This window comes from Capricornis sumatraensis, chromosome 6, assembly GCF_032405125.1.
Source record: "Capricornis sumatraensis isolate serow.1 chromosome 6, serow.2, whole genome shotgun sequence".
Lineage (NCBI taxonomy): Eukaryota > Metazoa > Chordata > Mammalia > Artiodactyla > Bovidae > Capricornis > Capricornis sumatraensis.
The window spans coordinates 104090249-104118148 of NC_091074.1; the positions used below are offsets into that span (position 1 = coordinate 104090249).

At 38.1% G+C, this 27900-nt stretch overlaps 1 protein-coding gene across 1 annotated transcript in view; it reads left to right on the forward strand.

The window, feature by feature from the left end:
- The window catches only part of SLC44A1 (solute carrier family 44 member 1), a 166532-nt gene that overhangs the window by 44124 nt on the left and 94508 nt on the right, over positions 1-27900 (forward strand). The window contains exons 3-4 of the mRNA XM_068973651.1: positions 11286-11375; positions 21796-21938. Coding sequence (XP_068829752.1) covers positions 11286-11375; positions 21796-21938 — 233 coding nt within the window. The remainder of the gene's footprint in view (positions 1-11285; positions 11376-21795; positions 21939-27900) is intronic.

The following is a 27900-nucleotide window of genomic DNA, read 5'->3' on the forward strand; positions in this document are numbered from 1 at the left end:
TGGTGTGCTGCAATTCATGGGGTCTCAAAGAGTCGGACACGACTGAGCGACTGAACTGAACTGATTCATCAGTTGATAGGCATTTGTATGTGATTTCCTAATAGCAAAGTAGTGTTTTAGATAATTATTACTCTTGAAATCCAAACAAATGCTATGCAAAATATAGCTGGAAGTTATGGAAGGCTAGGAGGAAACAACTCTTTGTTTCCACCTGTTAAACACCACTACAGGTGTTTTCTTCAAATATCAGCAGTAATATTTAGACATTTGGAAATTATCTTTGAAATCAAAATATGTTTAAAAATATGTTATTCTTGGTTATGTCCTATAATTTTCCTGTAAGAAGAAATACTAGCCATGCAAACAATCAATTTAGATAAAACAAGCCACAGAATGTACTATAGTATTTTTGCTGTTCATTTGACCCTTGAACAGCATGGGTTTGAACTGCGTGGGTCTACTTGTTCTCAGATTTTTCCAGCAGTAAATACCACAGTTCCACATGATCCGTGGGTGGTTGAATCCTCCAGAACAGAATCGGGATATGGAAGAAGCATGGATACAGAGGGTTGACTATAAAAGTCATATGCAGATTTTTGACTGAATGGGGTTAGATGCCCCTAACCTTTGCATTGTTCAACGGTAAACTGTAATTTTATGCCTCTTATTTCCTCCTCCCTTCCTTTCCACATCCAACCATCCACAGTGTCCATACAAGATACTTTTTTTTTAATTAAATTTTTTATTGAAGATAATTTACAATGTTTTGTTAATTTCTGCTGTTCAGCAAAGTGACTCAGTTATAAATATATGTGTTCTTTTTTATATTCTTTCCTATTAAGGTTTATTACAGAATATTGAATATAGTTCCCTGTGCTATACGGTAGGACCTTGTTTATCCAGTCTATATGTAGTACTTTGCATCTGCTAATCCCAAACTCCCAGTCCACCGCATCTATCCTTTGGCAACCACAAGTCTGTTCCTTATGTCCATACATGATATGGTCTCCCTCATTCCAGGCAGACACTGGAACCTCTGAGCCACCAGGGAAGACCTATATACAGGATATAGTAACGACAATAAACAGGGCAGAGTCGAGTGATCATGGGCCTTAGGGCTCAACTACCTGCTTCACATCCCTGCTTTTTTTAGTGCTTATTGGCTGTATACGCTGTATACATCTCTCACTACACTGGTGTATTTCCTTTGTAATATTTATTAGAGTGTACTACCCACTCCAGTACTCTTGCCTGGAAAATCCCATGGACGGAGGAGCCAGGTAGGCTACAGTCCATGGGGTCGTGAAGAATCGTACAGGACTGAGCGACTTCACCTCTCAGATATTACTGGTTTCTAGTGAAGTTTGAAATGTTCTTATCTCTTGTCAATAAGTGGCAGACAGAATGACTTAAATACATTCTGGTTGTTTTCATTGTGCATCTATTTATAGCTGAGCCTATATTGAGGAAGTAGAAAAAGCATGATCTGGAGAAATGGGAGTTAATATTTATCTTTGTTATTTCTTCCATAATTAAATAGCATAAATGGAAGTAAAAAATGCATTATAAGTCTAACTATTTAAAAACTACACTATCCTTTTCTAATGCTTGTACATTGGGATAGACTGTTTTATAAATTGTATACTCAGAGCATGGCATAGTTTTATACCCTGTTTCTGAACACAGCTTTTTATCATTATCATTTTATATGTTACTGTGCAACTCTTTATAATTATCCTTATTGTTGTTTAATATTTAATTCTCATTTTTAACTATTTTCTATTAGTAGTTAATTTCTAATTTTTTTCTCATAATAGCACTGTATTGGACATCCCACATGCAGTTTTTTTAATGTTTTAGATTACTTTGAGTTATTTGAAATGTATCACCAAATTACTTTCCAGAAATGTCTAACTGATATACATTGCTTTCAGTTTCAGAAGAGTCTTTTTTTAAAAAATTGAAATATAGTTGATATGCCATATTAAGTTACAAGTATACAACATAATGATTCACAATTTTTAAAGGTAGTACTCCATTTACAGTTTTTGTAAAATGTTGGCTGTATTCTCTGTATTGTATGATATATCCATGTAGCTTATTTTATACCTAACCATTTATTGCTCTTAATCCCCTACCCCTATATTGCCCCTCTCCCTTCCATCTCCCCACTAGTAACTGCTACTTTGTTCTCTCTACTTGTTTTTTTGTTACATTCAATAGTTTTTTGTATTTTTTATTCTGCATATAAGTGATACTAATATTTGTCTTCCTCTGTCTGATTTATTTCACTTAGCATTAATACCCTCCACGTCCATCCATGTTGTTGCAGATGGCAAGGTTTCATTCTCTTTTTATGAGTTTCAGCATAGTTTTAACCAGTGCCATCAACCTTTTCTTCTGAGTACTTTTCAGTGGGAGCATCCATCCTAACCATGAACCCTTATGCTCTGGTTTGCAGACATGCATTTGGAGGAAGATTGGCACTGTCTGCATTCAAGTCTCCCAGTCTGTGGGTGGTCAAATATGTTTTGGAGAGTCTCAAAATAAGGTCTCAGAGAAGTCCTACTGAAAAGACTAGACTTCATTAACTAGAATTTCTAAAACTTACTTAAATCTAGAATTTGTTTTTCTCATAGACCCTGTTGACAAACCTCTCTGGGAAATGCTATAAATGTGTAATATCTGTAGGAAAAGGAGCCAGCCTGTGATGCAGTAGAATGCTTTTTAGGGAAATGATCTTATGCAGGAGACAGTGAGGACGTTTGCTCAAACATGCTACTTGAATGGTGAAAGACCTTGCCTTGTTCATTCATCCATTAAATAAATTTACTGAGAGCCTATTATGTGCTAGACACTGTTCTTCTACTGGTGACATAGCAGTGAATAAAACCAACAAGTCCTTGCCCTGAAGTAGGCAGTAAGTTTGGAAGAATAGCCATTATATAATTCAACCACTTAGGGCAAGGTTCTCTACACATTGTTTCATGTGGAGTAGGTTTCCTCTTGAAGAATTTTAAGTGCTTACTGATCCCTGATTTAAACAAAAAAATAGAAACATTATCCTTACTCTCAAAAAACTCACCATCTACTAGAGAAGTAAGTAATTATAATGTGAAATAATTATTGTGATGGTGGTATGAACATAGTGTACAATAGTAACTCCAAAGAAAGGAATGTAATCTATATTTTCATAAATTATTTACCTATAATAGAAATTTTTCCCTTCAGAGTTTTTAGGCACTGCCACAGAACATATATTTATTTCTGTGCACAATTACAGTAAGACTAAAGACATCTTCATTGCCAAAGACAAGATCTAATTTTGATTTAAGACGTAAATTTACTCACTTCCACTTTACCCATTAGCTATGATATATGATCAGAGTAGTCTTCATGTTTCTTCTCCATAAGTCATCATAGTCTTCATAAGTCAGTTCTTAGCCATTGCATCAGGGAAAGGAAGCAAGGTTGGAATGAGAATCCCATCTTGAGTACCTGTGAATTCCTGCTTTAAAAGTCAGTAAAACCATTAGCTACAGGAAACTGGCTATACTATAGTAGGTTGGAGGTGCAAAGTACAGCTTTGGTCCTATCAGTCTGCCCTTGGTGTCACCAAGTACTGAAGATATTCTAACACTTGTAGGCTGTGATGGGGGAGAAATAAAGCCCATAAAAACTATAATGAAAACAAAATGCTAATTTTAAATTAAAAATGTTACTTTCCACTGATTCAGAAGAAAGGCAAGTTAGAAATACTATTCAAGGGTTACAGACAAGGTTTATCTGTATAATTTTGATGGTGTTTCTTTGCTCATGGAGGTAAAATATGCTGTGAGCTACATTGTAGGGCAGGAGGAATATGGCCCCTGCCCAGTAATTGTCATGTGCTCATGTACAAGAAAGACAGCCCCTGGGATGTCTGATGGAAGAAGGACATCTTTGTAACCAACCCACAGTTTTGGTGGTTTTTTTTTAGGGCATTCAGGGAAAGAATGAAGTCATTGGCAACATATCTCCCCATGATCTTTCTGTCACTGCGTAAATGCATAACTTAGAGCGACTATCATTGCCATTTCACTCTTTTTCCTTAAACAGAGGAATGTTTGTGGTTTAGCATAAAGTTCATGAACTAAGAAAAGCAGTTGGACACAGATGCCTGTATCTTTCCACTCAATGTAGCTTATTACCTTTAACTGCCTGTTAAAATCATGCTTTTATTTTTCCTTTTCAAATATGAATTGCTATCACCAGGCTTAGCAAATGAAACGGATTACTTATGGTAACTGTACGTAGTTATGCACTCCAAATCCTTGAGAGAGCTTTCCCAAAGGACAGGCAATGTCTTTCAAAATCCTATTACAAGATTTTATTTTCAGGTGCTGTGAACAGAAAGCTGAAAGTCTCCATGTTTTATTGCTACCCAACTTCATCAGGCCTGCTCACTCTACTGAAAATTGTGGCAAAAATGATACACATCAGCTCTTTTATTCTTTTGTTACTACTCTGTGCAAATAAAAGCATATTGGGGAATTTAATGAACCACTAAGTCCTTGGAGGGAGATTTGAAGATTTGAAGTGTATGACTATCTGTCTTTAACACTGGAGGTTTTTCTGTAAAGCAGATTGGCATGAACAAAATAAAGTCTTCACAGATAGCCCAGTACTTACGACATATGTGCTTAAATCACAAATGTCTATAGTAGTGACCTTGGAGATGAATTCAGTGACTAGTGGCTTTCTGGTAGTGCCAAGGAGTAGAGCTGCTGGAACTATGATCCTGTTTCAGAGGTGGTCTGTTTACCCAGAAAATAGAGACTGTGGTGGTCAAAGAAAATTGGAGAGAGGGAATTTGATTGTTCAAAGAAGTAATGGACACTTTCCAAGGATACATCCTGGAAATCTGGGTGAAAGACCACATCTTAGCTTGCTTTAGCATTCACATACAGAGGTGGCTTTTCATTGGAATCTAGGAAAGGCAAGGTGGATGGATCTGTGTTGTAGAGAGGTAGGCACACAGGAAGGATGACATTAGTACGCCTGTCATTAGGTGTAGGCTTCAGTTTATTGCAATCCCTGGCCAATCAGTCTAACTCTACGTTTTGCTGTTCCATAGGCTCATAAGCAAGTGTTGATAACCTTATAATGATAATCTGGATTCTGTTTAAATTTCTAAGTACTTAACCATGAGTAATGAATAATTGTGGTATACCTCCTGACTAATAAAAACACAGAGGCATGGGCAGTGGTGTAGTTATGAATTGCTGGCCCAAATGGTGTTGGAATTGACTCTGGTTTGTCCTTTATTTTCAGGGCTAATACTACCTATACCCTACTTTTCTTTCTTTGGACCACCCTCCCAGATTGCCACTTATTATTGCTTTGAATGAAGGAGAATGCAGTTCTTTAGCTTGCTCTGGGAAAATAACAAGGGGGAGCCTCTAGTCCTTTAGCCTATCAGAAATTCCAGCTTACAGTGACTCTGGATGTATGTAACCAGATACTACTTAACTCAGTATTAGTGGGAATCTCAATGACATCAACATGAAAATATTATTCTAGTTAGCTTAATAAATATAGCCCTGCACTAATTGTACCAGAAAACAAAGGACAATATGTTTTCTCTTTTCCAAAACCGAAAGGCCTCTATCTAAGTGAAGCAGCCATAAAATGTAGTATAGAGAAATCTTAATGGCTACGAAGAGAGAAAAATGGCTGATTTTTGTGTGTGTTTTTTTAAATCAACTTAATGTTCTGTTTGTTTACTACTACACATTTCTGAGTGGAATAATTCTTATTTGGCAGTCAATATTTCCCATCAGAGCTAAAAAGAATTTTTAGTATGTTTTGGGCACAAAACACATTCTATTTTAGACAACAGAGAATCATTTTTTAGTGTTTGCTTCAGAAGTTTATGAGGTAATTTCAACAAATCTTACAAATGTTTGCTTAACGGTTCCCCATCTCTATTCCTGTAGTACTTTTTATACATCTTTATTTTGACATCACTTATGTTACCAAGTCCTCAGTTTGCCTCTCTTGCTAAACTAAAGCTTTATGAGGGTAGGGGGCTATCTTACCTGGCTTTGGATCTCAGATTCTTTGTATGGTGTTCCATCTATGGGGTCGCACAGAGTCAGACACGACTGATGTGACTTAGCAGCAGCAGCAGCAGCAGCAGCAGCAGTGTTTATTTGAAGAACCGACAGAATGCTTTAGAGTGTTACCTGAAAAGTTAAGTAACTTCTTATATAATTTGCAATACTGTTGTTTAAGGCACATTTTTCATTATTGTCACATCATGTTTACAAAAATCTCATGAATCAAGGAAAGACTCATAGCGCTAGGTAATAATACTGAGTTATGATAGGAGTCTTTTGGGAATCTTTGTATATCAGTCTTAATTAGAAGAGAGTCATACAGACAGTATGCAGAGTATAAAAAGAGGACAGGGGGCATTCGGTCTTTGCCGTTAGGTATCACCTGGATCTTTGTCTTAAGTCTGGATTGTTGCTATTGCCTCTCTGATCCTTTTATGTCTTCCAGCCCCCCGTGTTTCTGTGAACTAGATTCATACCTGTCAGACCTTTTCCTGCCTGATTGGTTCCCTGGCTTGGCCCACCTTGCCTGCCCTGTTACTCCTGATGCCCTCCAGTGATGCCTGATTTGACTCACTGGTTGTAACATATCACTTGCCAAAACCTTTGTGAGTGACTGTTATCTACAAAAACATTTACTCAACAACTGGTGTCTTCACTTGAAATAACATGGAAATCTAAGACAGAACTTTTCACAGGATTTACTTCCTATGAAATCAAATTCATCAGAATGCCTCGGTTTTAACTGTTAGGGCTCATGGTGCATGTGAAGTCTAAGATGTAGTTACCTGTACTATGACTTCTGAAAGAGATATTATGGAAGTTGGTTTTGTTTTGTTTTAAAATCTATGATGTGTAAAATGTAGAAAGGAATGTGAAAATGTTAAACATTGTTCCTCCCTAACTTTAAAGATATGAATATAATACAAACATCAGGCAGATATCAGCTGTGATTTGATTTAGATTTATTTTTTATGGTCTAGTACTAGTAGTAAAAATTATAATTCTGCTTTCTAGGTTATTAATCTTATAGAGTGTGCAGGAAGACTGTAATGTGAATGCTGTTATGCACATATATTTACATCCTTATTTTAAAAATACTTTATTATGAAGAAGTTTAAAACTTCATTTTACCTATTTTTGTAAGTCTTTATTTCTTTGTGTAGTATCCAAGTTTGTCTCGTACTCTTCTGCCTGAATAACTTTCACATTTTTTGTACTTCAGTTTGCTGCTGATAAATTCTCTTAGGTTTTGTTGAAAAAGTCTTCATTTCTGAGAGGCATTTTCTCTGGGTATAAAATTCTGAGTTACTAATGCTTTTCTTTTTTCTTTTTAATTCTTTCAGTAATTAAAAGATGTCATCCCATGGTTTTTTTTGCTTTGCACAATTCTGATAAGAAGTTTGCTTAATGTTTGCTTCTTTGTGTACAGTGTGCCCTTTCCTCCCTCTTGCTGCCATCAAAATGATGTCTCTGTATTTGGTTTTCAACAGTTTGAATATAGTTTGTGTAGGGCGTGTATGTGTACATGTGTGTGTTGTATTTATCCTGCTTGGAATTCTTTCAGCTTCTTGGATCTATGCTTTGATTTCTTATGTTATTTTTGGAAAATTCTGTCAGTATTTCTTCTAACATTTCCTCTGCTCCATTTATTCTTCTGGGATTACAGTTACACACGTTAGACCATTTGATATTATCCTATAGTTCTTGGACATTCTGTTCTGGGTTTTTAATTTTAATTTTCTTTTTCTTTGTGTTTCACTTTGGGTAATTTCTGTTGACCTATTCTTGAATTTATTGAGCTTTACTTGGAAGTGTTTAGTTTACTGATGAGCCTGACAAAGGCATTCTTCATCTCTGTTACCATGGTTTTTTGTTTTTTTATTTTAAAGCGTTTTCTTAATTCTTTCTTATAGTTTCCACCTCTCTGCTAGAGTTTGAGGACTCAGGTTTCAGTAATGAATTTTCCACTTATTTTCTCTGAATCTTGGTTTTCTCTTTTACAAAGCTGAAAAGCTGGGACTATATAATGATAACTAACAGAATTGTTTTGAAGATCAAGCAGTTGATCTTGAGCAAGTCAAGGCAAGTCTCTTTCTTTTCCCTTGGTCACTTAAAGACTTGGACTGTATGATTCCTTTGGTCTTACTTAGTTCCTGTAACGTAAGATTCTGTGAATGGGAAGAGACCTAACACTGATTGACAGCCTGTATTAACCTTATGCAGAATTTGAGAAAGGAATAAAAATAACATTTAAAAAGTGCTTTTGAAAACATTTTACTTTTTCTAGGTCTATGTGGATTTTAATTGGAAGAAACAGACAGCATTAAATCCAGTTACCACTTGGTTAAGTCTGTTAAAGAATCATTTAAATTTTTTCAACTGTTGGGTTTCCTGACTCGCTTGAGAAATTTCATGGCCTATAAAACATATCACTCTTTTTCTCTGTGCCTATAGAATTTTAAATTATTGGGTTGCAGTTTGCAGTGTGAGGAAAAAGTAATGGAGGTATTTTTGCTCTTTACTGACTAAGTGTAAAATGAATGATATTCTCACTGGATTTGGCTTTGTGGCCACAGGCTTGGGTTCAGATCCCAACTGCACAGTTGTGAAACCTTGGTCTGATAACTTAACTTTTGGGCCTGAGTTTCTTAGCTGTGTAATAATGATGATACCTGCATCAGAGAGCTGTTTTAAAGGTATTATGTGTAAAGCTTTGGGTATAGTGCCTATTTAATAGGAATCAATAACTGAGAGCTTTAAAAACAGTAGCTACAATGAAAGATGCCACCATTAAGTTGAAGTTTTATTAAATAGAAGGGGAAAGGTGAGTTTAATATTCTTTGTGTTCTTTCAGTGAAAGGGTCTACGTGGTAAGGGGGTATTTTAACAATAGGGAGAAGGTTAACTGAAAAGTGAGTATTGGAGAATAAGAATTATAACCAAGAGTTAGTGTTTACTATGTGATAGATGGTCACATTTAATCCTCAACGTAGCCAGTGAGATAAACTGCCCTTCCTGGAGAAGCTTTTCTTTATCTGAGTGAGGGTGACCACACCCTTTTTTTGTATTCTTCTGATCCACTTTGTACTCGTTGACTGTTTTTTATTTAACCCCTATCCTCTCTCCACTTGTCATCCCCCGTGAGAGGTTTTCTATGTATTTGACCCAGAAATTGCCCACAGTAAATTGAATTCTTGAGATATTGAATCATTGTGTTTTTCTGGTCAAAATGAAATTCTACCATCTTTATGTTATAGGTGAAATTTTAAGCATTAAATGTGAATGTTGGTCTAAAGTAAAGATACTAAAAAAAAAAGTTGTGGATAAAGAGAATGCTCAATCAGACTTGTTCCGCCTCCTTCCCCTGATACATACTGTTTGTTAACATAAGCAAACATAGTATTTCAAAGTAGCCCTTGTTCCAGAAATCACCTTAGAGTAAATTTAATGAATTTCAAAGAGCTGTCCAAATTCTGTGTTTGTAAGTAATTTTACTGTAATGGATATTATTCAAGATTGAAATTATTTAATACAAAGAAACATTCTTTTTCATACTGGAAGCAACTGTCTTCCCAAACACAGCCCACAATACAGGCATTCTTATTTGAATAACACTGGGAATAATGTCAAATTATTTTTGCAGGTTTTTTTTTTTTGGTCGTTGCACAAGTTTTCACAAAACTACATTCCTGAGCATAGATTTTTAGAACTGGAAGGAACCTAAGAGATTTAATCTCACTTCTTCCTGCCACCCAGAGAGATGAAGTGATTTATCTAAAATTGTTTAGCTACCTAATAACAGAGCTAAGGAGAGGACAGAGTCCTTTATCCATTCTCCATAGTGCTACATTCCTCTGGAAAAAACTGCCTACTTGCACTTGGTTTTTAATGCTAGTTAGAGCCTTAGGGTAAGGTTTTTTCCCATGACTAACTAGTGCTCTTTTGTTTTCTTGTGTGGGTGTTTGGAAACAAGCTATCAAGGGTGGTGGGGTTTTTGTTATCCTTGTTGAACAACTCAGAATCTAAGGCACTGAAAAGAAAAGGCATTTGTCTGGTTAGCATTTAGGGGTCAGAAGGAGTAGTTGTAGCTCCAAATTTTTGCTCTTAACATCAATAGGCAGATGTTTTAAAGTTGAGTTTTGTAACCTGGGGTCTGAATTCCCTAAACTTTTTGAGAAAATTATGCAGCTACATGCTTATCTCCTAAGAAAAGGATCTGTAGCTTTCATCAGTTTGTCAAAGTTAAAAATTATTTTTTTTAGGAGGAGGAAAAGCTAAGCAAACTTGATTGAGAACTGTGTCCCCACTCTTTTTTATAGGTTTTTTTTAAAATTAAAAAAATTTAGTATTTATTTTGGCTGCGCTGGTTCTTTGTTGGAACAGCGAACTTCTCTAACTGTGGCATGTGGGCCTAATTGTGTATGTAAAATCTTAGTTCCCCAACCAGGGATGGAACCCAGGTCCCCTGCATTGAAGGCGTGAAGTCTTATCCACTGGACAACCAGGGAAGTCCCTGGGTCCTCATTCTTGAATTCTGAATACTAATTATACTAGAGGGTTCCCTTATCTCCAGCCTCCTTCTGCTAGTGTCCTTTCTCCTGACAAGCCTTCTGGATAGTTCCCTGTATCTTGTCATGGAAGCCACTGGAGGCCCTAGCCTTCTTTTTGCAGAACTTTTCCCATAAGTTTCCTAAGCCTTCAATAGAAATTCATTTTACTCAGCTTCCTTCCTAGATGAGAACATGTAGAAAAGCATGTTCTACATTTTTAAGTCTGGCAAAAGTCACACAAAGAAAAAGCTACCACTAAGACTGAGGTTGGAAGAATTTGTTTATTCATTTTACAAAGTCTGTACTGACCACATGCCACGAACCCTCAGGCATCGTGTAAGATGCTGGGAAATGAGAAGTGGTCTCTTATGCAAAGCTCACATTCTGCTAGGGACACACTTCAGTGGTAGTAATTCAGCATGCTAACTGCTCTAAGAAAGGTACCAACAAAGCACTGACATCAATCCTGGCCAGGAAGAGAGATGGGTAATAGGGTAAAATTCACAGAAAAGTGACAGATATTTGAGTTGCATCTTAAAGGTTCAGGGTTTTGGATATCAGTGTTATGTTTATGCCTTCCTCACTTCAACTAAAATTCACATTTACCACTCTCTTATTTTGTGTTTTCAATTAGAGCTCCAAGCGAGAATGGAAGCCGCTGGAGGACCGTAGCTGCACAGACATACCGTGGCTGCTGCTTTTTATCCTCTTCTGCATTGGGATGGTAAGAAGCTCACAGACCCTCAGAACATGAACCCATGATTCAAGGGGATGATGGGGAGTTGGTTTGAAGAGGGAACTTGTTATTTAGATATTTATTTATATTTGTAAATGAATAATCCCTCTTGAATTGCTTATAACTGGAAGTTCTAGGATATCATAGAATTAGGTTTTTTTTTTTTCCCCATACACTTAAGTGGTATTTGGTACCCCTTGACTTTTTTTTTTTTTTTGCATGAGAACTGAGATCAAAATTAAGGAATAATTGAAACTCTCTCTTTGACTAGATCATTTCAGAAAGCCAGAAAGCCTTTGAAATAAATATCCATGAACTCTAAGCTTGATGCACGTGTTGAGCAGAGTAGTGGTCATGGAGTTGAGTCCTGAGTGTTTATCCAACCCAGCCACACAGTCCTGACAGTTATTTTTTTTTTTGCCAGTCAGTTTTTCAAGGACTTGATGTGCCTTTCTATAAAATTAGAGGTTTTTCTTGATGATGTCTACAGTGCTTCCAGTTGTGACATTTTTTTTGAGTTCTTAGAGGGGAGTCTGGTTGCTGCTTGCTTCTTCCTCTTTCTACCCATACTAGGCTCCTGCTGCCTGCTGTGCCTATGGAAATAAGTGGCATTTCTCAGTCAGGGATCATGGGAGCTGGTGATTTTCCAGTGGATATGGAGGATGGATGAGCAGAGTCCCTGGTGCAAAGCGTTGGGGCTGTGTTTATTCAGATTGCATCCCCGGTCTGCCCTGCAGGAGTTTCCACACAGGCTTCAGGGACTTTAGTGTCACTGCCGTTGTACTGGGCTGGACAAGAGGTAGAAAGCAGCCCTTTTAGAGCTAGCTGATATTTCAAGCTGGAAAGCATTTAGAAATCCTCATCTGGTCCATCACCCTCATTATACACATCAAGAACATCAGACCACAGAGATGAACGTGACCATCCCGAGGCCACACCGCTAGTTAACAGCAGAGCTGGGAACAGAGCCCAGTCTCTTACCTTCCAGGCCAGCGCTCTTTTCTGTCACCTTGTTTCTCCCTCGAGGGAATTGTGCAGACAGTATTGTCCTCTCTCTCTTAGTCTTTGCAACTCGAAACACGATTATGCTACCTTCAGTTCAGTTCAGTCATTCAGTCATGTCTGACTCTTTGCAACCCTATGGACTGCAGCGTGCCAGGCTTCCCTGTCCATCACCAACTCCTAAAGCTTGCACAAACTCATGTCCATCAAGTCGGTGATGCCATCTAACCATCTCATCCTCTGTTGTCCCCTTCTCCCGCCTTCAGTCTTTCTCAGCATCAGGGTCTTTTCAGATGAGTCAGTTCTTCACATCAGATGGCCAAAGTATTGCAGTTTCAGCTTCAACATCAGTCCTTCCAATGAATATTGAGGACTGATTTCCTTTAGGATGGACTGGTTGGATCTCCTTGCAGTCCAAGGGACTCTCAAGAGTCTTTTCCAACACCACAGTTCAAAAGCATCAATTCTTCTGTGCTCAGCTTTCTTTATAGTCCAACGGAATCCATACATGACTACTGGAAAAACCATAGCTTTGACTAGACGGACCTTTGTTGGCAAAGTAACGTCTCTGCTTTTTAAAATACTGTCTAGGTTGGTCATAGCTTTTCTTCCAAGGAGCAAGCATCTTTTAATTTCATGGCTGCAGTCACTGTCTGCAGTGAGTTTGGAGCCCCCCAGAATGAAGTCTGTCACTGTTTCCATTGTTTTCCCATCTATTTGCCTGAAGTGATGGGCCAGATGCCATGATCTGCTACCTTAGGCACGCTTTTTTTTTTCCCCTCTCAAGTGTGCGTGTATTTAATCTTTTCCCCATACCTTTTTTTTTTTTTAAGGAATCTTATTGTTTTTCATTGTTACTACTTTTTAGGTAATCTTATTCTGTGTCTCTCTGCAACTGCCTACCTCGCAAACATCATTTGAGAACAACCCTTTTCATGGGTAATGGGCAGAAGTGTGGACACCAGTCCAGCTCCTGAACCAAGGGAAAGAAAACAGGGAACTTTGATGAGATATAACATGTTCAGTAAAATAAAAGAGTGTTAGTTTTAAAAATAATAGATGGCTCTGTTTCACCAAATCTAGGATATTTTGAAAACATCAGAATTACTCATTTCCTAACTTAGAACTTGTAAGATATTGTTCAAGAGTCTACTTAGTTTAATGGAGTAGAAACTGAAATCCAGCATCCAAGGGTAGAGGAGATATCTTTGCTAACAGAAGTAGTCCACAACCTCTCCCCACCTCCTGAGTTTCCCTCTGGGACAAATGGCAGCTGACCTTTCAAAATTATGTTTATAAAAATATGTACCTACCTCCCAAGGTGCTTTTGATTTTCTGTGCTAAAATAGCTCAGGAAAGTGCAATCACTAATGTTAATAGGCTGATTTGGGAGTGACTGGAGAGTCAGGAGCTATTTGTTTACTGAAATGTTTTAATGCAATGGTAATTAATATAATGTTGATTTCAGTGTGGTGGTAATTAAGACCCATTGTGTGTACTTTTAAATGCAGGCATAGTGTTATTTGGTTTGGAATGTTTCTTTTTATGGATTACCATTCCTCGGAGTAGAGCTAACATCAAATTTTACCATGTGGAAACTGGAGAAATCTCAAAGTTCTGTTGCCAGCTTACTGGCGTAACAGTAGACTAAAAGTTTTTTTTTGTCTTCTGAATATTTGTTTTGTATGTTTTTGGTGATGGCGGCTTAGTCACTAATTCTTGTCTGACCCTTGTGACCCTGTTGACTGTAACCTAACAGGCTCCTCTGGCCATGGGATTTCCCAGGCAAGAATACTGGAGTAGGTTGCCATTTCCTTTTCCAGGGGATCTTCTCGACCCAGGGATGGAACCCGGGTTTCCTGCATTGCAGCTGGTCTCCTGCATTGCAAATGAGTTCTTTACCTACTGAGCCACTAGGGAAGCCTTGTATGTTTTTTAAGAGTTGCATTTCATTTTTGTCTTTAGATTTCATTCTGTAGTACCTTTAAGAGAAACATTCAACAAATATTTTTTGAGCATTATCATGGGTTTGATGCTATCATATATATATTTATCTCACTAAATTCTCCCAATTACCCTATAAAATGAGTTTTATCCCAGTTTACAGGCAACGTATAGTGAATATTAGCTTATCTAAGAATATACTGCTGCCCATGAGAGGCAAAAATAGAAAAGGAACTGGAATTTTCTGCTTATATTCTTTTCATTTAATGGCCAGTTGCTTCTGCTTTTATAGGCATTTTCTTTCTCAATCCTCTTACAGCCTATCATTCAAACCATATCTTTACTCACTGCTCTTACTTGCAGTTCTTTGCTCACTCCTTGGTGTCTACTCTCTAGTTCTGAATTATTTTAAGATCTTGTCATCTTTCACTCATCTTTACCACTAAATCTTTTTATTTATACATGTTCATCTCATCATAAATATGTGTACTTCTCTATTGTTTCTTCTCTTACTTTTAAAATATTTTCTATGCTTGAATTGTCTAGAACTTAGGATATTTTTTAAAGTAAATTTCTGTCAGTCTTTGTGAGAGTTATCATCTCCAAGATTGGAGCTTATTTGGTATTTTGAAATCATTGGATATATGCTTCAGTTCAGTTCAGTTCAGTCGCTCAGTCGTGTCCGACTCTTTGCGACCCCATGAATTGCAGCATGCCAGGCCTCCCTGTCCATCACCAACTCCCAGAGTTCATTCAGACTCGCGTCCATCGAGTCAGTGATGTGATCCAGCCATCTCATCCTCTGTCGTCCGCTTCTCCTCCTGCCCCCAATCCCTCCCAGCACCAGAGTCTTTTCTAATGAGTCAACTCTTCACATGAGGTGGCCAAAGTACTGGAGTTTCAGCTTTAGCATCATTCCTTCCAGAGAACACCCAGGACTGATCTCCTTTAGGATGGACTGGTTGGATCTCCTTGCAGTCCGAGGGACTCTCAAGAGTCTTCTCCAGCATCACAGTTCAAAAGCATCAATTCTTCCGCACTCAGCCTTCTTCACAGTCCAACTCTCACATCCATACATGACCACTCGAAAAACCATAGCCTTGACTAGACGGACCTTAGTCGGCAAAGTAATGTCTCTGCTTTTGAATATGCTTACCCTGTTCTAAAAATTACCTGAATTGTACCTCTTAATTTCTGTTTTCCATTAAAGTAGTAAACAAGTGGTTCTCAACACTAACTGCGTATTAGAATTTGCTGGGATTAAAATAAAAATACTCATTTTTGGGCCCCACCCCACTGAATCTGATTTAATCTCTTTGATTCTAATATTCAGCCAGGGTTGAGACCCACTGTTGTAGGCACTGATATACTGTTGCTGTTTTAAGCAAGAAATGATATGACTGGGTTTAGAAAGATGGCCCTGGTCGCCAGTGTAAATGTAAAGTCATTGTAAAGGGGGAAGAGATTTCAGGCCACCACTTTGGAGGCTGATGCAGTGGTTCAGATGAGTTTAAATAAGAGGTAAAAAACCTGAAATAAAGAAGTAGTAAAAGAGAGCAGGAGACAGATTGAAGAAGTGGAATTAATAATGTTTGATGTCATCAGTGTTACAGGCAAGTGGGATACTAAGGGGTTCTGTTATGGGTTATATTATGGGATATGTATATGGTTCAGTGTAAGCTTTTTTCAGCTCAGATCCTACTCCAGCTCCTTGTAGGTTCCAAACCATAGTTTCTGCGCACACAAAGGAACAAGAGTAGGATGGATAAACAAAGTGCAACTCTTAGTACCCAAGCAGTCACTTGATTACCAACAAAGAATTCCTCAATAAGCATGGCTTGTGGAATGAAGCTTGGGCCACATGAGCTCAAGGTTCTTCCCACCTTAGTTAGGCTGACTTCATTCTGTTCCAAGGAGAGGTATATGTGAAAAGAAGAGAGAAAAGAGATTCACTTGTACCAAATCTGCCCAGATCATCGTACCACAAAAGTCAGGATAAAGAGGAAGCTGGGGCTCCCCTGGTGGCTCAGTGGTGAAGAATCTGCCTGCCAGTACTGGAGATGCAGGTTCGATCCCTGATCTGGGAAGATCCCACGTGCTACAGATCAGCTAAGCCCGTGTGCTGCAACTACTGAGCCCACGTGCTTCAGCAACCGAAGCCCACATGCCCTAGGGCCTGTGTTCCACAACAAGAAAAGCTACCTCAATGAGAAGCCCGTGTACCCCAACTGGAAATTAGCCCCTGTTTTCTGAAACAAGAGAAAAGCCCACACAGCAATGAAGACCCAGCACAGCCAAAAATAAATAAATAAATAAATAAAATTTTATATATCCTAAAAGGAGTACATGCTTTGAAAGATAGAAGATATAGACAACTCATACAACTTATTCCTAATCATTATTGCTGCTTACTATGGACTGGGTACTATTCTCTGCCCTCAATACAGATTTAATTTTCACAACTGCTCAGTGCTACTCTGGTTATCATCATTCCCATTTTACAGATAAGGGGGCACAGGGATATGTTAAATAACTTGTCTAAGATTACATGGTGGCAGCATTGAACCCAGGAGAGAAGAGGAATGAGGCAAGGCCTCAAGAGACAGTCCCTTCTTTGTTGCCTGGAATTGGGAACAATGGAAGTTGTTGTTGAGAGCATGGACCTGTAGAACACAGTAACCTTACCTGCCAGTTAAATGTTGTCTACTCAATATTTCAGACTCTGAGCAAAGAGTTCAGCATTACTGCTTCCTCTAGTGCGGAGTTGCAAAGCTAGCGTCCTCTCCCTCTGTATCTTAGCTGTGCAGACTAGTCAGACATGGTGCTTCTGATGGAGATGGGGCATATGCCAGAAGGGAAAGCGGTTTGGGGAAACGTGGAAGGAACTGAGTTGTGGACATGTAGGGTGTGTGCATAGGGATAAGCAGTTGGAAATACAGAGTTGGAATTTTGGAGAATGATCTGGACTAGAGCTGAATTTTAGAGCCATTATTGCATAGGTCGTCCCTTCAGACTGCTTTCAAGGACCTTTTTTATTTTATAGTCTTAGTCTAGTTCTCCGAGCGTAGTGTTTCTACCTCATTAACTCTTGTGGAGCAGGCAGCACAAAGGGAAAGATTCAAAGACTTACTGAAGTGTTTAGTCACCTGTGTGATGGGCTGTGCTTTGCTAGGATCATAGAATAGGAAGAACAGCATGCCAGAAATTACCTTAAGGTCACCTGATCCAAATGACTGCCTGCTCTCTGTTAAATCCTTTGGTTTTTCTTTTTTTATTATTGTGGTAAAATATACATAACTTCGTTTTCCCTGGTAGCTCAGCGGTAAAGAATCCACTTCTAATGCAGGAGACACAGGAGGTGCCAGTTCTGTCCCCGGGTTGGAAAGATCCCCTGGAGAAGGGAGTGACTACCCACTCCAGTATTCTTGCCTGGAAAATCCCATGGACAGAGGAGCCTGGCAGGCTACAGTCTATGGGGTTGCAAAAGAATCAGACACCACTGAGCAACTGAGCACACACACGCATACACACATACATAACTTAAAATTTATTATTTTGACTGTTTTTAAATGTACAGTTAAATCCATTTACTGTTAATCTACTCTTCCTCGCCCCCTGCACATACTACATGCTCGGTCATTAAAGTGGATCAAATGGGTCCATACTTCTCCCTGAAAGTATAGCCTAAAAAAGTTTACTGTTTCTATTAATAATTTTCCTTACAATCATTAAATTTTGGAATTGGAAGGACTTTTGAGATTAATCTAATTCATTCCTAATGACAGGTAAGGAGACTGAGCCTCAGAGAATTTAAAGTGATAAAGTGACTTACAGGGTCATGAGTATTTGCAGCTGGTTTCAGTTCTCAGTACATATTCTTTGTCTATGTGTTTTTAATTGCTCAGGCTGCCCATAAAATAGCCTTTCTGATTTTAGCTTCCTCATGCCCCATTATTGTTTTTTTTCTTTTGAGAATATCTCAGTTCTTTCAGGGTGAACTTGATATTTCCTAGACTTCCAACCATTCTTGTTTTTTCCTTCTTTCCTCTTTCTTAGAGTAATATATCCCATTAAACTTTAAAGAAATCCCAAAATCTGGCAGATTGCCAAAGCTTTTAAATTTATTTTTGAAATTTGTTTGCATAAGTATTAGTTCTGCATCAGACTTTCTAATCCAATGCTGTTTGCTGAAGGAGATCAACCCTGGAATTTCTTTGGAAGGAATGATGCTAAAGCTGAAACTCCAGTACTTTGGCCACCTCATGTGAAGAGTTGACTCATTGGAAAAGACTCTGATGCTGGGAGGGATTGGGGTCAGGAGGAAAAGGGGATGACAGAGGATGAGATGGCTGGATGGCATCACTGACTTGATGGACACGAGTCTGAGTGAACTCCGGGAGTTGGTGATGGACAGGGAGGCCTGGCGAGCTGTGATTCATGGGGTCGAAAAGAGTCAGACACCACTGAGCAACTGAACTGACTGACTGACTGAATAGCCTCCTGGTCTCAGAGTTCTTGGAAAAGGAGGAACAGAAGCCAAGTGTTACTCTAAGGTTTGACAAGTTAGTTACTAGCAGACTGACTCCAAGTGTTGTTTGAGGTAAGAGAGATAGTCTTTGAGAAAAAATTCTGGATATATTTTCGTTAATCCCTGGGAGAAGGCTGTAAGCCTAAAGTCTTGAAACACAATGCCATATTCATACTCCCTCCCCACCCCTCATGCATGTTTTGTTGACTTTTTTTTTCTTCAGAGCAAAGCTAAGACCTCTGCCTTGCTCAGTGGTGTGGTAAAGGCTCCATGTGTGAAATTCAAACATTGCTTGTGAAATGAAATGTGTCCTTTGTTTTTTTTTTTTTTGACTAAGAGTGAGTGAAACTAAGCCAAAACTCTTACTTAAATTGAACTAAACTTGTGATGTGAAGGGGAAATGGACACAGTCCATTAATTAGCCAATTGTTTTTCTTCCACATAGACAATAGGCACTCATTAGCTGCCAGATCTTGCCTGTGATCTACCATCTCTGGTCTCTTTATCTGATTTGAGTCACCTCCTATTTGTGATTAGATTTGTCTGCTCCTTCTCACTCTCTCTTGAAATAGCAGTTCTGAAAGCACTTCAGTAGCTCAGTCATTTTAAGATCTTAACCATGATTCTGTTCCTTACGAATAGACTCCTTTCTCTTTAATGATTGCTTCCCTACCATAGGTGTATAAAAGCTTTCCTTATCCCACTTACAACTTGCTTCATTAATGTGATTTCCTTCTGCTAAATAACACTCCATCTGCCTCTTGGAGCCATTGAATTATAGAGTACATTCTGTAAAGTTTCTCTTATCCTATTTTAATTTCATGTACCACATTTTTTCTCATCTGAAAAAATGAGAAATACTGCTTCCTGCATTTGGATTTCACAATTTTTTTTTTAAAAAGGAGATTGTCTTTTTAATTATATTTGGCCTAGTTCTCCATTGTCACTACTTGTACCATATGGGACATCTCCAGGATAACAGTCATGGTTTCTCTCTCTCTCACTAGCTTCCTATTCCCCTTCCTTTCCCTCCTACAGCTTCTCACCCTCTCTACTCTAATGCTTTGGGAAGCTACTAAGAAGTTTAAATGGCCTATGTGAAAATATGTCAGTGTTCCATTTTACTATATATATGAGACATTTATAATTTATACTCTGCCTACATCCCAGAGGGATATGAGGTTGCCTATAACTGAAAAACACAAATACACACATGCACAAAAACACACACATGTACATCTCCAACAGTACTGTTAAACAGAGTCATAAAGGGACTTCAGAAACCACTGAAGGCCAACTCTAACACAAAGTACTTATCAAACATAAGAAGAACATTTCTATAAAAAGTGAAAGAAGAACATAACCTTTTAATTATGCAAGGGCTTTGCTATTTTAGACGAGTAGTGAAAGAAGATGGTAATTGTGGTCTGAATGTTTCTCTCTAATGACAAAATGACTGACAGTATTTCTCACTCCCCCCACACCCCCTAGAAAATTTTTTCCCAAAATTTAGAACTGAAGGGATTTTTGGTTAATCCCCAATTACTGTTATCAACTTCTTTAGTCTGACTTTTTCATTAGCAGCTACAATATATTGACTACCTGCTGTGTCCAGGCCCAGCTAAAAGTTAGAAATGTGTTATCTCATGGAGGCCCCATCATTTGGCTGTAAACAGTTGATATTATTTTTTGTCATAGATGAGGAAGAAACAGTCTAAGAAGGTAAATGGATCAAGGTTATATAGGTGGTAAATGGTAGAGTGAGGGTTTGAATCCAGATCTTTCTGGCTTCTCTTTCTATTACTCTATGATGCCTTTCGTTAAAAGCCCTGTATTGGAAAGGTTCACCATTAACCTTAGTATCTTTTGTTAAAGATAACAGAAACTCAATCTTTTAGTGACCGCATTGCAAGAATATATCTTAACCTCTGTCTTTTCTCCCAATTCAGTTTATTAATAGTGACTCACCTTATTTCCTGTTCTTATGCCCAGTAGCCTGCAGTTGAGTGTAGGGCTTATTGCTTTGCTTTGATCAATGCACCCTTGACTTGGCAAACATGATGCAGTGCCGTTGGTACTGTGGTGAAGCATATCCCCATGAAATGAAGTGACCTCTGTGGCACATGGACCCAGGGCCTCACTGTCCTTGAGTCTCCAATATTCAGAGCGTGAATGTACTTCACCGTATAATTCCTTGGCTTCTACACAACTTTATTGCAGGAAGAGAACAGAAGTGTTGTGTGTTCTGAAGTGATAATTCAAAACCCACTTACCTATTGTTCTTTGAATTTGTCTATTCTTCATTTAACAGAACTCTTTGACAATCAAATAAAACTAAAGAATGGGGATTTCCCAGGTGGTCCAGTGGCTAAGACTCCAAAATCCCAATGCAGGGGGCCCTGGCTTCAATCCCTGGTCAGGGAACTAGATCCCACATGCTACAGCTAAGATCCAGTGTAGTCAAATAAATACATACTAAAAAAAATTTTAAAGAATGAAGAAAGCTAAGTTTGAGTCTTATGCCCTGATCTTTACTAGCTTCTAAGGCCTTGTATGACTTATTTACCCTCTCTGGGCCTCAATTTCCCCATCATGAGGATTAGAGATAATGTATGATGAGCAGCTGGTACAGATCCTGGCATCGAGCAGATGTTCAGTACAAAGATGCTGCTATTATTATTATAAAATGCAAAGACATACTTACGATGTAAAAGCTTGAGATTTGTTTTGTTATTGTAGTAAATAGTGTTTCCCTGTGGACTTCTTTGTACAGCTTATGTGAAACCCAAGGAAAACAGTGGAATAGTGTTTGCAATAAGGAAAGAGAGCTCTTTGTTCCCTTCAGTGGACAAAAGAATCTCATTATCGTATCAAGTAGTGGCTGTTGCTATTGAAATGGTTTATTTGTATGTTTTTTCTGTGTTTTTCTCCTAGGGATTTATTTGTGGCTTTTCAGTAGCAACAGGTGCAGCAGCAAGACTAGTATCAGGATACGACAGCTATGGAAATATCTGTGGGCAGAAAAATGCAGAGTTGGAAGCAATACCAAACAGTGGCATGGACCACACCCATCGGAAGTGAGTAGACTGTGGCTGAATGGTGAACATTGTGGGAACTTGAACGGGGAGGGGGCATCCTGCTTTTTTTTTTTTACTGTTATAAAGATAAAATCTTACTGAATATTACTTTTATACGCTTCCTGTTTTTTTTTTTTTAACTGTCCACTTGAATCATTTCTGGTTTTGGTCTATAAATACATTTACCAGGAAACAAAATTAGGTGCCATGTTAAAATGGCCTACCTTGAGGTTTTAATGAGTAAATGCATGATTTGCGAGAGTTACTCCTTTACTCGTACTCTGTTTTCCCATTAGCTTTTAGGCTGTACATGAAGTTTTAACCCAGAAAACAATATAATATTTTTCTTCCCAAGACTGCTTGATGGAAGGCAGATGGATAATGGATTTTGACAAAGTAAAGTTATAATGAAACATTTTGTGGTGCATCATTTATAAGTACACACTGATTTCTAATTTTATAAAAGATATATTTTCTTTGTCAGACTTTGAAATTTCATTCGGGTTTTCAAGGTTTAGGTTTTGGATTTCTTGAAATTCCTGACTTAATCACCTCTTTTCTTCAAAAGAGCTATTATTTCATTTATACTGTCTATGGGGAAAAAGATATCTTATCAAATGAATTCTATGTATGATGTCAATATATTTGTTCCAAACTGTATATTTATGCCCATCAAACTTTATTAGACAGGTCTAATAAATAAAGACAGGTCTTTAGAATTAATCACACTAATTTTAAGGTTAGCCAGTTCTATTAGTGAACTTTATAGGAGAATGCTAATGCAAATAAAAACATTTTTTAGACTGTAGTTCTATAATATTTTGAGAGATATAATAACTATTTATTGTTAGATAAATATGTTGATTAAATCTGGGCCCCTACTAAAGTAGATTAATTTGATAAATTAAAAAACTTGAAAAAATCCAAATAGTTAATCTGAAAAGATATTTCTCCATTTAATGAAGGAATAATGCAGTTCAAATAAAAAATTTTAAATAGTAATAATGAATATTTGTATAGAATGCAATAGTCAAGAAGTATATGATACCAAACTGTGGGATGGGGGTAGCAAAGGCTTAGAGAGATTGAAATCACCTCCCCAGAAGTCTGATGGGCAGTGGACTGTCCAAGACAGACCATGAACTTTTCTCTTGATAGGTACCTGCATCCTTTAACAGGAGAAGTAAAAATTGGACTTGAGAGCGTAATTTGGAGGATTATTTCATTTGTCCTTCTTTTTGATTGCTTTATGAAATTAACACAAATTTTAGGCTTTGTGTTATTTGCTGTAGCAAATCTACCCATGTATTTTGTTTTTACTTCTCATTTTGGAACAGTTTTAGACTCACAGAGAAGTGCAAAAATAGTAGAGTTTTGCATATCTTTTTTTTTTTAAGGTAGTGTCAAATATTATATACTCTTTAATGCTGTTGACATGTACCAAACATAAGATATTACCATTTGGATAATTGAGGAGACAGGAGAAAAAGGACTCTAGTTTCTTGGGTTTACTGGTCACATGAGGTCATGATCATTTTTATGGCTCCCTTTTAACTTGCTAGTAACTCCAAGCATGTTCTTATCATAAAGTTTGTGTAATTGTCAGTTCATCCTTAACCTTTTGGAGGTTCATTTGGTTAATTTTTAAGAAATATTTTATTTTATATTGGTGTATAAGTGAGTAGGAGGCACAAGAGATGTGGGAAGAGCCCTGGAGGAGGAAATGGCAATCTACCCCAGTATTCTTGCCTAGAAAATTCCATGGAGAGAGGAGTCTGATGGGCTACAGTCCATGGGGTCGCAAAGAGTCAGACACAATTGAACGCACGCACACACACATTCACACAGGTGATTAACACTGTTGTGTTAGTTTCAGGTGTGTAGCAAAGTGATCGTTATACATTGACCTGTATCTATTCTTTTTCAGATTCTTTTCCCGTTTAGATTGTTTTATAATACTGAGCAGAGTTCCCTGTGCTATACAGTAGATCCTTGTTAGTTATCCATTCTAAATATAGCAGTGTGTACATGTCAATCCCAAACTCAGTTTTTAATTTCAAATCCTAAGATTATTCTATGTACATTTTGGCCTCTTGCAAAGAGAGCCTGCTTATTATTCTGAAAAAGTGCTTCCTTTTCTCTGAGTGCTTAGCATAGTTGGGACACACTCATGGATAGCTGTAGGGTAATCCCTCAAGTATAGCAATGCCTTAACTTATGTGAGTCTGAGTGAACTCCGGGAGTTGGTCATGGACAGGGAGGCCTGGTGTGCTGCGATTCATGGGGTTGCAAAGAGTCGGACACGACTGAGTGACTGAACTGAACTGAACTGAACTTATGTATCCATGTTAAAATTTATTTTTGATCTCTACTTCTTCTTTGCAGATGAGCATTTTAGCCCTGAGTCATTTAAGTATTTCTGTCTATGAAAGTGAGAGTGACAGTCACTCATCATGTCCACTCTTTGCAACCCCATGGATTGTAGCCTGCCAGGCTCCTGTGTCCATGGAATTCTCCAGGCAAGAATACTGGAGTGGGTAGCCATTCCCTTCTCTAGGAGATCTTCCCAACCCAGGGACTGAACCTGGATCTCCTGCACTGCAGGCAGATTCTTTACCATCTGAGCAACCAGGGAAGTCTATTTCTATCTATAAATGGTAATTTTTTTATAAACGAATGGTACAGTTTTGGATATACCTTTCTAAGGTAAGTCTATACTATTTGGATTTGAAAGGAGATAAACAGTCTTTTTGTTTATGAGAGTCCCTTGGTTGCAAGGAGATCCAACCAGTTCATCCTAAAGGAAATCAGTCCTGAATATTCATTGGAAGGACTGATGCTGAAGCTGAAACTCCCAATACTTTGTCCACCTAATGCAAAGAACTGACCCATTTGAAAAGACCCTGGGAAGGATTAAAGGTGAGAGAAGGGGACGACAGGATGATATGGTTGGATGGCATCACCGATTCAATGGTCATGAGTTTGAGTAAACTCCAGGAGTTGGTGATGGACAGGAAGGCCTGGGTGTGCTGCAGTCCATGGGGCTACAAAGAGTCAGACACGACTGAGCGACTGAACTGAACTGAACCTATACTCCGTTCTGTCTCTTTTTTTTTCTGCCAAGTATATTGAATTTCTCCTTTTCACACATACATCTTTGGCTTTATTATAAATACCACACCCTTCCATTCCTACAGGATTTTTAATACATGTTTTGTCTTGACCTTGATCATTTTCTCCCATCCCTTATCCTTAGCACCTAGTACCTGATACTTACTAGGGCCTCTACACATAGTTGTTAAATAGGTTAATGAATGAATCCTCTAAAATATTGAATATAGCTAACTTTCTTGCCTTCATGAATGTTGTTTTTTTTAATCCTCCTACTCTTCATGGGCTAAATTCTATTCATCTTTCAGATCTCAGTATAGATGTTACTTCCCAGAAAGGTATTTTTTAAGCTCATGATTTAAGTTCTAGTGTGTCCTGTAATATGTGTAATTATACATTTCATCATTATTTGTTAAATGTTTGTCTCTTCTAAGTTTCATGAAAGCAGAGGTGAGGTCTGTTTTGTTCACGGCTATATCCTCTGTACCTGGAATGTAGTAGACACTCAAATGTTTGTTGGATGGGTAAATAAACTTATTTATTTTTGAATATGTTCTTAGTGAATTAGTCTGAGGATCTGAGTATTTTAAGGTTATTCATGCATTTTGCTGATTGTCTTTCCATAAAGTCTATTCTATTTACATTCCCACTGATAGTGTCTGAGATTGCTTTATCTTTGCTAGTATTATTAGCTTTTGTACAAATTTGATTCAACCGCAGAATGGTATTTTATAGTTTTATTTGCATGCCTTTAATTATTCATGAGTGTGAAACCACTGCCCACTGCCCACCCCCCACCCCCCGCCCCCACTACATGTTTGTTGGCCTCTCCTGAAGACCTTTGTGCCAGCACATCTATTCTTGGTCTTCTTAGCTCTAATCCTCTCCATCCTTTATACTGTGATAGGATTAAGTTCTTTAAAGCCCTTTTTACTGTCATTTCCCTGCTCCAGAGCCTTTCCTTTTGTGTTGTTACCTATTGAAAATGAGCCCACTCAGCCCTGGCATGACCTGGACCCCATGTACCTCTGCAGTCTCCCCTCACTGTTTCTCAGTGCAGTGGGGCCACTCTCCGTGATATTCAGTTGATTCAGCCTCTGTGCTGTGTACCTCCCTGCCAGTCTGAATTCTTGAAAGAACGTGGGACTTATATACCCTCTCTATGGAATATTTCAAAGCTACCTTTATCCCAGAACTTTATATTGGATTTCTGTTGCCTTTAAGTTGTTGTCTAATTATATTGTGCTACTCATCTGCCTATATTAATGATCAGTTGCTAGATAACAATATTTCCATAAACATAAATGGCTTACAGCAGGAGACACTTACTATGTCACAGTTCCTCTGGGTCAGGAATCTGGATGCAGCTTAGCCGGACTCTTGCTTCAGTCTTTTACAAGATTGCTGCAAGGTGTTGATTAGAGCTGGGGTTCTCCTGGGGAAGTTCCCCTACCAGGCTCAGGTGGTTGTTGGCAGCACGTACTCCTCAATGATTGTTAAACCAAGAGCCTTAACTCTTTACTGGCTATCAGCCAAAGGCTACCTTCAGTGCTTGCTACATGGGCCTCTCCATATGGCAGCTTACTTCAAAGCCAACAGGAGAGGGTGTCAATACAGAGAGATACAGACAAGAGAGTGTTAGCAAAATGGAAGTTACAGTATTATATAATGTAACTGTACAAGTGATAACCCCTCACCTTTGCCATATTCTACTGGTTAGAAGCAAGTCACAGGCCCCACCCAAATTTAACGGGAAGATTCTGAATTATAGGAGGTAGGGGTAATTAGGACCTCTTATAGTCTGAAAGCCACACTGCCCAACTCTGTCTCCCTGGACAACCATGTTTTGTATGACTCCCAAATTTCAGTACTCAAGAGTTATTTCATAGGGGCTTGTTGAATTACAATAAAATAGGAAGGAGGTAAGTCAAGAGGGACATGAGAAGGAGAATGTCTTTGACCTATTCTAACCAGAAAATTTAAGATGCTAAGATGACTATAAGAATTCTATTTGTAGTAAAAAGTTTGTATTTTATTTTTTTTATCATTTTAATTAAAGTGTTCTTTTCTCCCCAAATAGTATTTACTGTAGTAATAAAGATGTATAGGAACATGGCAGACAATATTTTATGAGATACTGGAATGCCTCAACTTCAAATGGATTATGTCCCAAAGTTAATTTTTAAGTCAGTTGGATGAGATGTGTAAAATTTTTCTGCATAGAAACAATGCTATAAATAAGGCTGTGAGGCTGGGTCAACCTGGAAAAGCTCATTTATCTTAGAACCATAAAGTGCCAGAGATGAAAGGGATCTTTAAGATTATCTAGTGGGTAACCTCCTTAAAGCATCACATCAAATACATGTGAGCACCAGCGAAGGCCCAAAGAAGAAAGTGGTTTGTATTTATAGCCAAGCTCTGGTGGTAATGGTCCTATAAAGCATGGGCATTGCTTATAGCCAAACTTTTTTTTTTGGTAGAAAAGATTAAGGTGATAATAATATATTTTGAACTGATTGATGATTCTAGAAAACGTATCTCTTCTGCCACATTCTACATTGCCTATCATTTTCAAAACCAGAAAGCTAGTCTTAGAGTGTATGTGTCAATTTTTAGACAGAGAGAATCATTATTATTATAGAAAATGTTCCCAGAAGAGAAGCCCCCATCTTCCATACCAAATTCGATAAAGCAGAGATGCTTCTAGTTCTAAGATACCTGGATTAGTATATATGAGACTGTATGGTGCAAAGTGTCTTGCTCTTTTGAGCCCTGGTAAGATGATTGGGGAGGCATTGTGTTTTCACCATGGATACTCCCTTTTTCTGGGTGCCTGGGATGGGGTAGGTTG